General features: G+C 35.2%; 1 protein-coding gene across 1 annotated transcript; it reads left to right on the forward strand.

Annotated features, from left to right (window-relative positions):
- The first annotated feature begins 4014 nt into the window (after positions 1 to 4014).
- On the forward strand, positions 4015 to 8613 carry LOC115714295 (autophagy-related protein 13b). Its single transcript, XM_030642941.2, has 4 exons — positions 4015 to 4584; positions 5063 to 6538; positions 6610 to 6746; positions 7948 to 8613. Exons 2-4 carry the CDS (start codon positions 5156 to 5158, stop codon positions 8300 to 8302), a joined length of 1875 nt encoding a protein of 624 aa, XP_030498801.2. The 5' UTR covers positions 4015 to 4584; positions 5063 to 5155; the 3' UTR covers positions 8303 to 8613.
- Positions 8614 to 12113: the final 3500 nt, after the last annotated feature.

Below are 12113 nucleotides of genomic sequence, written 5' to 3' on the forward strand. Positions count from 1 at the left end.
TTAAAGACTCGGCTGGGAAATTGTGGGGTGGCTCTTCAACAATGGAATAAGACAAAGAAGCAAGAGATGACAAGGCACTTAAAGGAATATGAAGATAAAATCTCTTTGCTATCCCGAAGTACTAATGCTAAGGATTGGCAACAAATGCGGGATTTGGAAAGAAAACAAAATGTTTGGCTTGACAAAGAGGAGAAATTTTGGAAGCAACGGAGTAGAGCTTTATGGCTGAAAGAAGGAGATAAGAACACAAAGTTTTTTCATAGGAAGGCGAGTAATAGGAAAGCAAAGAATACCATTAAAGGCTTGATAGATGATCGACTTCAGTGGGTTACGGGAAATCGACACATGGGAAGGGTGGCGTGTGACTACTTCAAGCAGCTATTCACTTCCAATCCGACTACTAAAGATGAGTTGGAAGATTTCTAAAGAATTATCCCGAATCGTATATCCCGAGCTACAAATGCCTACCTGTTGGAGCCTTTCACCAAGGAGGAGGTATTCAAGGCAATGCATGACATTCATCCCCAAAAAGCTCCAGGAAGTGACGGGTTGCTTGGCCTACTTTACAGGAAATATTGGTCAATTATCGGTGATGAAGTTTCAAAAGTATGCTTAGGAATTCTCAATGAAGGGATGCAGGTAAAGGACATCAATGACACACTCATTTGCCTCAATCCAAAGATCCCAAAGCCAACTCGAATGTCAGAATTCCGACCGATAAGCCTATGCAATGTGGTCTATAAAATTGTGGCAAAATGCCTTGCTGGCTGAATGAAGCAAAGTATGCATCAAGTCATTTCGGAGGAACAAAGTGCCTTTGTGGGGGGTAGGCTCATTCAAGATAATGCCATAATTGGATTTGAAAGCCTTCACTGTATGAAGACTAAAAGGTTTGGGAATGGAAGGAAAATGGCTCTAAAATTGGATATGTCCAAAGCATATGATAGAGTGGAATGGAACTTCTTTCGAACAATGATGAGGGGATTGGGATATGACGAACAATGGATAGAAAAAGTCATGAGATGTGTGGAAAGTGTTTCCTTCTCGGTCCTCATTAATGGTGAGAAACTTGGGAATTTCCAACCTACCCGGGGTCTTCGCCAAGGTGACTTGCTATCCCCATATCTTTTTCTGCTTTGCTCGGAAGGTCTTTCTTGCCTTATTCATGAAGCTGAAAGGGCTGGAAGTATTAATGGGGTTCAATTCGGGAGAGAGAGAATCAAAGTATCGCATTTATTCTTTGCAGATGACAGTTTTGTTTTCCTTGATGCGAAGGAGAATGAATGCGATACCATGAAGCTTATCTTGCAGCAATATTCAAGGCTTTTGGGTCAACAAGTAAATCTAGAGAAATTAGAAGTGAGCATGGGGAAGAGGATCTCATCCACACAGGGGCAAGCTTTGGCAAATAGATTGGGGGTTCGACTTGTCTCACACCATGCTAAGTACTTGGGACTTCCGAGCTTTATGGGGAGAAGGAAACAAGAGGTCTTTGAAGTAATTAAAGAGAAAGTTTGGAGCAAGCTTAAAGGGTGGAAGTCTTCGATGTTCTCTCAAGTCGGGAAAGAAATTTTAATCAAAGCCGTTGTGCAACCTATTCCGAGTTATACCATGAGTTGCTTCCGTCTTCCAAAGAAGCTCATAAAGAATCTTCACTCCTTGGCTGCTAATTTCTGGTGGGGAGATACAAAAGAACATAAGAAACTCCATTGGAGTACTTGGGACAAGCTATGTAAACCAAAGGAGGAGGGAGTTCTTGGATTCCGGAGCCTAACTGAGTTCAACCAAGCTCTTTTGGCTAAACAAGGGTGGAGGCTTCTCCATAACCCTCAATCTCTTCTTACCCGGGTGTTGAAGAATAGTTACTATCCTACTACTTCTTTTATGGAGGTGGGTTGTCCTACCGGGGCATCTTGTGTTTGGAAGGGAATTTGTTGGGGTAGGAAAATTTTGAAGGAAGGGGCTAGATGGGTAGAGAGATTAAGGTGTGGGAAGATAAATGGCTCCCTCGACCACATGGGGCTACACTTTCTCAATATCCCGGACTTCAACCCCAAACCAAGCTTCATAAGTTTATCACTTGGGATGAGAATTGGAACATGGCGGAGATCACTAAACACTTTCATAAAGACGACATCCCTTCGATACAAGGAATCCCCATAGATTTATACATGGAAGACACACTAATTTGGCCTTTCACCCCAAATGGTCAATATATTGTTAAAAGTGGTTATAGGGTTGGTAGGGAGATGAACCTTAATCCTACTAGATGCTCAAACATGGCAGACATTCAGAATTGGTGGAAAATGATGTGGAGCTTATAACTACCTCCTCGGATGAAGCTATTTGGATGGAGAGTGTGCCACAATTGGCTGCCAGCAAAGACGAATTTGAAGCACAGAGGTATGGATGTCAATACCCGGTGTGATCTGTGTGGAAGGTTTGATGAAACTCTTACCCATGCATTATGGAGCTGTGATAAAGTTAAAAACATTTGGAAACTCCTCCCTTGGTACAAACAAGTCTCAAGCCTGGGAGAAGGGTCTATGTTTGATATCTTGATGGCTATTGAGCAAAAAATTAACAGGTATGAGTTTGAAGATACTATTAAAATTCTGTGGGCAATCTGGGAAAATCGAAACAGGAAGTGGAATCAACTCCCAAGTATGAACGGACAGCAGCTGCTGAATTGGCTCTTTTCTGCTTATCCGAATGCGACCATAGTTGAGCCTACTGATATTCAACATGAAGCAGGCCTTCTCCCCAAACAGAAACAATGGACTCCCCCCTGCAAGTGGCTGCATCTGTGTAAATTGTGATGCAGCAGTCATTGAGAATGTTGCTGGTGCGGGGATTGGTTTCATCTAGCGAAAGGCAGATGGGCAAATTCTCTCTGCTGGTATGAGATACATGGATAGCTGTTGTTCAGCAAAGACGGCTGAGGCTTGGGTGCTTTGGGAAGCTCTGAAAAATCCGCCAACTACTGAGACGAATCAGATTGAAATCCAAACAGACTGCCGAATGCTGGTGGAAGACATCAAAAACCAGGATCAAAGCTTCAATGCTGAAAGCACCATCATTCACAAGATCAAAAAAGTGTTGGAAACTTTTCATAGTGTCAATATTATTCATGTAAAAAGAACCAATAATGAATGTGCAAATTTGTTAGCTAGGAAATGTCTAGCTGACAAAAACACCTATTTTTTTTACAATTCTTTTCCGGGTTGGTTAGCCAATTTCTGTAAGGCTGATCATCCTTTTGAGGTGTAGTCTGGTTTTTGGTTCTAATAAATTTCCTTTCAAAAAAAAAAAAGAAAAACAGAATCAAACAAAAAAAAAAAATAGGAAAATTACATTGAAATACCTTAAACAAAAATTATGTATATAAATACCCATATTATATTAAATTGATGAAAATAACGAAAATAATTTACATTTACATTTATACTCGACATCTTGTTAGTTATTAGTGCATCATCTACTTTTTTTTAGACAATTCTTTCATAAACATTTATCATATATAGTTAATTAAAAAAGAACTTTATAGTTATATATGATTTTTTTTATTATTTAAAAAAAATAATTTGCGGTATAAATATTTAAATTTAACTCCAGTTACAAATAAATACTTAAGTTTAATTTTTGAAATTTTTGTGAGTACTTAACAATTAAGTATTAAGTAAATTGTCATGTGACAATTCTTAATTGGTCAAAGTTATTAAATTTAAATTTTTTTAAAAAATTAAATTAAATATACTAATAAAAAAATGATACGTAGATAATGACTTAATATTTAACCGTTAGGTAACTACAGAGTTAACTTACATATTATTACTGTTAAAAATTAAATTTAAATATTTATTTGCAATTAAAAGTTAAGATTAGATATTTATAATGTAAAATACTCTAATTAAAATTATATTAGAATCATTGGACACGTCATTGTACTCCTTTAAATGAAAGAGATACAAGTTATAAATGTCTACAACAAAATATCAAATTTCAAACTGTATAAAACATTTAACCATTATCATTTACTAATCCCAGCTCAGCAATATGCATTTAGATCGTCTTCTTGACAAGATTATTTGCTACTTTGTTTAAGTTTAATCTCACTTTTGTTTATTTTTTAACCAATTAATGATATTTTTTTTTCTCTTAAAATTCAAAATTTATTTCATTAAAAAAAAATCAAAATTTATTGAGTAAATTTCTCCAATTTTTGTTTTTTTAATTGAAATTAAAATTTCTCCATTGAAAATCAATGACTGGGGAGTGGGGACTCACATAGATATGGTCCAAACCAAAGGAAGGGCAAGTTTTAGAAACCAACTGTCCCACCGCCCTTTCCCTATCGACGAAGAACTCTTCTACTCTTTCATGGAAATTGATTGTCGAAGCAGATAAGACCACCACCACCACCACCTTCACCCTCAATCAAACAGGCAAACCCTCTCTTTTTTAGCCGATTCAAATCCTGTAACTTCAATTTCATGTCCACTTAAGAAAGCTTCTACACAATTACAACGTATATGGATAAAGATAAAAAGTTCCCTCCCTTTCGGAAGTATTCTTCTTACTCTGGTGCGTGCTCTCTTTTCCCAATATGTTTATGTACATATGTAATTTTTGCTTCTTTTTTTTTTTTTTGCTTTCTTGGATCACTACTGTATTCGGTTTTTGTTGATTTTATTAGTATAACCAAATCAGAATAAGTTAAAGAAACACTACATGGAAAAGAGATTTATAGCGGTTAAAAAGTATACTTTTTTTTGGTTTTTTTTTAATCTTATGATGTTCCTTGCTGAACAAGAAGTAGTGAATAGTATAAATATATGTATATATATACATATGTATATATGAATCGTAATATACTGTGGCTCAGTTTTCTGTTTGGATCGATCGTTACACCGATAACTGCTGGGTTGGAATTTTGTTTCATTGAATAATTACGAACAATTTTCCATTTCGGTTACTTTGTTTCCCCCTACTTTTTGGGGGGTGGTTTGATTATTTGATCATTGGAAGGATGTTGAATATATTTCTTTTCTTGTTTTTGCAGTGATGTGAAATGCTTTTGGGTGGATACTGAGGTTTCCAGCTGTGTTTTTCTTTTTCAAAAGGGTATGTGCCAATTCTAGTAGATTTTTAAACTATGGCATCTTCAAACAGTAATGCTCACACTGAATCAGCAAAAATGGAGCAAATAATTACTGAATTTTTTGCCAAAAGTCTTCAAATATTACTTGAATCTAGGTCTCCCTGTTTATCCTCACGAAATTATAGTGGGGAACAGGGCATTTCATCACCATCCTCGTCCTCATCGTCCTCATCTAGTGTGAGGCCGAGGGACAAATGGTTTAATTTAGCTCTAAGGGAATGCCCTGCAGCGCTGGAGAATATTGATCTCTGGCGCCAGAACAATCTAGAACCTATGGTGGTTGATGTGATTTTGGTCCAGAGGCCTGTTGATTGTTTTCCAGTGAATTCTTCCCCAAGGAAGGAACTTGTTAGAAATCTTTCAATGAAAGAGAGGTATCCTATCTGTATGAACTCTGACCAAGAAGAATATGGGTGTTTGGAAAGGAGTGAGAAGATTGTAGAGAGATGGGTAGTGCATTATGAGAGTAGAAAAATTAGAGATACTAGTCATGGGAACAGGAGATCTAGTAATAGTACTTTGTATAAGAAAACAATTCTGCTCTTGAGGTCTTTGTATGCCACTGTTAGGCTGTTACCTGCTTATAAGATATATCATGATCTCAACTCTTCTAGCCAAATTCGCCCATTTTTTCTTGCTCATCGAGTATCTTCTTTCGCTGAGCCCTTCACTCGTAAGGAAGAAGCAGAAATGCAGAGATTTGCATTCACACCTGTGGATACCTCTTGTGGTAGACTTTGCATTACAGTGTTGTATCGTTCAGAAATCTCAGACATAAACTCTGAACCATCAACTCCTTTGTCCCCCCAAGTAATACCTGATTATGTTGGAAGCCCATTGGCAGACCCTCTCAGACGGTTCCCGTCAATTCCTGTGGCAGGAGTAGCATCTCATGGCTCTCCATCATCTTCCCAATTTACCAGGCGGCATAGTTGGAGTTTTGATGCATATAGAACTTCAACGCCTTTGACTTCATTCTCTCCTTCACCAACTCATTCAGAACCACAAGCTTTAAACTCTAACCCAGGCCCTCGTTGCTTTCCACCTTCCAGCTTGCCTCCTCATCCACCTGAGACATCTTTAATTCATAAGAAAGATACAGCTTTTGACGAGTATTTTCAGTCACCTGTATTTTCTATATCATCATCACCTTCGGCTTCCCCATCACCTCCAATCCGTATCCCCGGGAGTCATCTATCAAATGCTCTTTTACGATCCGAAAGTGCTCCAGTCCGTATACCTATGGCTAGGATTGCTAATTCCCCTGCATCCAAGCAAACTTTGCCTCCATCCCCTCCCCTTAAAAGTTCAAGATCCAGTACTTATAGGTCTGATAAAGGCATGGGTTTACTGCATTCTGGAATACCGAATGAGAAGGTACATATAGCCATGATGGTTAAACTTTGCTTCAAATATGGTTACTTGTATTTAATTTGCTTTGCTTTTAGTTGTTCCCACTCAGGAAAGAGGAAACTAGGCAATTTTCAAGAAGCTCTAGTCGGTCATTCCCAGAGGACTTTGATGAGCCTGACTTCACTTGCCCATTTGATGTGGATGAGGATGATATTACTGATCCCAGTAGTAGGTAAGATATTGAAATTATGAAACGGACAATAATTTTTTTGTTTTTATCAATTTTTATATATTCACCTGTAAACTGTTTTCTTTTACCAGTTAAACTGTTTTGGATTATAATTTGTTTGTGAAAAGACAATAGTTATACTAAGATGGAATCATTTGTAGCTAAGAATGAGTACATGATGTTTGTTGTTGGTGCATTCCTAGAAACTCGTCAAAGTTGTTTAGGATCAGAATCAGATACGAATGTTCACCACTGAGCTTGGTTGGGTATTTCTCTGGCTGAGCAAATAATAAAAGTTAAGCCCTTACTGTTTAGTTTTAAGCATGCAGCTTTTCTCACCAGTATTTTCGTGTAGATTGACCTGTTGTGATTGTTTCATTTGTACTAAAGTGCAACATTACACATGAAAATCCTAGTCTTCTTTCAAGTCAATAATGATGATTGGTGACAAGGTGCAATAAAATGGGGTTGGTGACAAGGTCAATGTAAGATGATCTATATTATAGTTGTACTCAAAATATAAGGGGATTGGTGGCAAGGTAGTAATGGAGATAGTGGTACTTGCATTTTTGCCTATGATTTTATGACTACTTTGTAGTGATAATTGTATTGTTGAGGTTCTGTATGATTTTAATTTGAAAGGTAACGATTGTGCATGGATTGTTGCTACACCAGTTTGGGATAGTAAGTAAAAAAAATTAGCAGACTCGATAAATGAGTTTAGGGTGTATTTGGAAGACCTGGATAATTATATGCCTTTCGAGGATTTCGTGATATTATGTGCTTGAACTCTCGTCCTTGAATCTGATGTTATTTCATTGCCAACAATTGAAACTCACTCTGCATCAGTGAGGATTGATAACTAAGCCCGTTGGCGAGCTAGAAATGGCTATTGCAGAAAAATGAAAATGTGGTTTAGAATAGTACATTCTACCAGTTTATTATGCTACTTTTTTTTTTTGCACTGGTATTACAGTGTCGTGCATACATTTGATGGATATCACCAAAATCTAAAAGTCTCAAAGTCTATTATGTAGAAGTTTTCCATGCGAGCCGTGTCTAATCACCAATTATATGATAAATATGGAAATTGCTTTTGCAGTTATTAATGTGTTTTATTTTTTATTTTTAAAAATTAGTGATTGCTTTTATTTTCTTCTAATCCTCTTTATCAACAATAATTAATCGTTTTGTTACTTTCTAGACCTGAATCTTTTGAGCAAAAGGGACCTTTCTGTGAGCCACTTGAGCCTGGAGGATCGTTTCCAACTAGGACCCATGACGCTGCTGTTGGTGCGCTTGTTTTGATGTTAAGAAAAGCCCCACCTCTCCGCCAAGATTTCTCCAAATCTGTAGATTCATCAGATGCATTAAGACCCGAAATCTGGGGTAACACCAATCAGACTTCAGATGTTCCAGTTCAGGAAGCTGCTTCTTCTAGCGTGATGTCCTCGAGACTCGTTGTCTCTAAAACGACAGCTGATGCCCTAGAAGAACTCCAAGGATACAGGGACCTGAAAAACTTGCTTTTAAGTCAATGTTCCAAATCTCACATATAGTCTGGTATATGTTTGACATTACATAAGCTGGGATTTTACTGGGGTCTTGAATCCGCTTAGTATTGAAGTAAATAAAAAGACTTACATGTGTACAGCATTTTGGTCCAAGTTTTCTTGGTAATGTTTTATACGGCTGGAAGTTTTGAAATTTTCTTTTGTAAATATTTATATTTGAGGAATAAGTTACTTAATATAAGGATTTTGAAAAGCCATTTATGTGTACATAGTAATTGGTTATAAAGTACTTATATAATTGTATAGTTGCATTTCTTTGAACTATTATAAGAAGTGAGTTCTTCTTTCTTTATCAATACGTGTACTCTTTTTTTGATAGTGATTATGAATATATATGTTGATGATGAGATCGGTGAAATATTAAGAGAATTATGATGAAGATTGTAGAACTTAGAAGAAAAGTTGCAGACCAAAAAATAGTGTTCTTGTTTAAATTTTCTGAGAACTCCTTTTCTAACTGAAAGAAGTGATATTTATAGGGCTTGAATCGGTTACTTTTACATGTCAATCAATATCTAATTTACACAAACGTAAATTTTAGATTTTTCAATCCAATCCAATCTACACTTTGCGTATTAGATTGGATTGAATCGTGCGGATTGGATTAAATTAGGTATTTTATAAACATCATTATTTCCTAAAATGTTGTCTTGGGGTCTGATGCACTTAACCTTTGAAACAATAATTCTCTTTGGACTTCAACCCTATCTTCTTCAAGGGTCTCTCTTAATAACTTAGCTTCTACATTTTGGAAAGAGCTTTTAGTGTATAGGGGATTATGCCCTTAAAATAATTGTAGTTAATAATAATTTTATTAAAATAAATAAATAAATTAAATTATTCTATATAGGTACCTTATAAATTATATTATTATTTAACGATATAAAGTAAATATTAGTAAATTCTGAAGTTCATCTATGTGGTCTAATCTCATATAGTTATGAAAAGATTGAGATAGAACAAATAAACTTAAATGTTTGTAATAAGGTAAAATTATGGAATCTTTAGAATAATCATTGCTAGTATGACTCGCTAGTATTATATATTATGTACATATAATCATGAAATAAATCATGTGAACCATGCAACATTAAATGTTATTTCTGATCTATATTAATAAGTAAATCTGATTATATTGAAATGAGTTTTATTTAGGGCATAAAACCCAACAAACTCCCACTTGCACTAATATAAAACAAAAAGTTTGTTTCAAATAATCTCAACACCTCGATATACAAATCAAGTGTAGTAGTAGTAAACTCCTCGTAATAGGATCTGAAAGGTTGAATTAAACACAACCTTTTCTCCACCATTACTCTTCCTTAATCACATAATCATTGATAATGTGAAATTCCTCTCTATATGTCTACTCTCTTGGGATACTGGATTCTATACCTTTGGCAACTACTTCTTGGTTATTCAGGAAGTAACACAAGTAGTTAAGGCAATTTGGAATGGCGCCAAAAATGTATAGAACTTTCCTTAGACTGAATAAGTACCTTTCCTGCAATCTTCAACATTCAGTCCCTTCCTGGTAGACCTAGAGACTTCAGATAGGTTTTTACACTTCTCCAAAATCACTATTCCACCCCCAGAGTAACCACCATCTTATCAGAAAGTTTTTCTAGCACAAAGGGAAATTTCAAAATCTGATGTGGTGTAGTCTAAGAGTTTTAAACACACTCTTATAGACTAACATATAGTTCTTCTTCTTAATCTTAAGATTTACTTGATTGTCTTCCAATGTTCTTCTCCTGGATTAATCTGATACCTACTCATTACTCCCACTCAATAGCAGGTGTCTGGTCTAAGGCATACAAAAGCATATCTAAGACCTCTCACTGTTGATATAAGAAATTCTTTCATGGCTTTATCTTTTCTGGAATAGTTGAGACTTTTCCTTAGATAAATAAAATCTATGCCTAAGAAGTTGTGAAGCTTCTATAGATTGCCATTAGAAAGAAAATGCTTCAGCATCTTACTAAAGTAAGTTGCTTGCATTAGAGTAAGTAATTACCAAGTGTACCATAAGCCATAGGTTTAGATAAACTCAAACCTATAATACTAGGAACAGGAAGTTTTGTTAAGTCCATTGAATGGACTTATAAACGAAAATTTCCTTTTATGTCCTTGTAATAGAAAACTTTAGGTTATTCCATGTGAATGGATTAAACCATAGTTCTTTTGGCTTTCTTCTTAGTTTCTTATCTTGACAATCCATTACTTGTTTAAACTCACAATGGATTTTAATCACTAGTGTCTCCCAAGTCATAAGAAGGTGAGTTCCTAGAAACTCTCCCACTACGACAAGGTACCGTGAATTATGTCTAAGAAAATGGTATTAACCTCTTTGGTTGTGACAAGACAACAGAGGGAGTGGGATCATCATATGTCAAATAAGATGATAGAAAACTTTTTGGAATCAAGAATTAAATATCTCCTTTATTTGCTACTTTATTTTTAGACTTAGTCATTATCTTAGAAAAGTAGTATTTGTTTGAACAAATACTTTCTTATCTATTGACTATGGGATGGTCCACCCCTAATCACTTAGAATAGCTAACAAACCATGGTTAATAGTTCTAGCTTTTCTTAAGATTTTGATTAGGTCATCCATGAATCTAGTAATGATTTACATTAAGTATACAACCATTACATCATTCTGAAATTGTATTACCATAGAAGGAATTAGACAACGACTAGTAACTAATCATCAATATGCAACTCGAAATTTCTGGGGAGGTAAGTTTGGATATAATTCAAAAATCAATTTAATGATCTTTGAACTGCATATCTACTAACTATTTCTCCACCCCTATCAGTTCGCAAGATCTTTAACCACTTACCTTAATGGTTTTAACCATTGCTAGAAATTAATGAAATTTTTAAACATTTCAAATTTCTCGCTAAAAGGTATAATCTAGAGTTATCGTTTTTAAGAATACAACGAAAAACTCATATCCACCCCTGAATGTACATCCATCTGCGAATGAGATGAACTACTTTCAGTGGATATAGGCATATTAACTCTTTGCAGAGATTGATCTTGTCAAATCCACTATGAACAAGATACAAATGCCATAGATTAAAAAAATGTGGTAGTGTCTTTTGATGACATAGGTTTAGTTACATCAAAGAGTTCTTAGAATACTGCAAGTGGATCCTGGTCACAGAATACCTAACTCATATTCCATACAGTTTTAATCCATTAATAGAAGATGGATATTAAGCACTTGAGAAAGAGTAACTGTATTGTATTCTGGAATTAGAAATATAAGAAAATTTCTATTTGGAATCTAAAATTAAAGTCAAAGACTTAAATTTATACCAAATATAATGAGTAATTCTTTCTTGGACCACCACTACTAATTTAACTCTAAGTTTGATTTGCCCATACAAGTAGGAGATTTCTAAGCTTGAAGATTTATATCAATTGGGAATAGAATTTCGGGATTATAATCATATGCGTCATTTAATTTCTTAAGAGAAAATATAGAATGACATGAAATGATTTATAGACCATTCATCCAATGATATGTTATTGAGCTAATTCGAAATGAATAAGCTAAGATGAATTAGGATAATTTCGTTTAAAATAAGAATCCAACGATGCTTTGATTAGCGAAAGTCAAAGTAATCTTATTTATACAATCTTCTTGTTTCATGTCGTAAAAATACTAGTCTAAGGTGTCATCAATTGATGAACAGCTAGATGTCACATATACAATATTTATCTTTCGAGATCTAACACTATTATGTATGTCTAATGGTGAAAATCCATTAGGGATTTATCTCA

Source organism: Cannabis sativa, chromosome 4, assembly GCF_029168945.1.
Source record: "Cannabis sativa cultivar Pink pepper isolate KNU-18-1 chromosome 4, ASM2916894v1, whole genome shotgun sequence".
NCBI lineage: Eukaryota > Viridiplantae > Streptophyta > Magnoliopsida > Rosales > Cannabaceae > Cannabis > Cannabis sativa.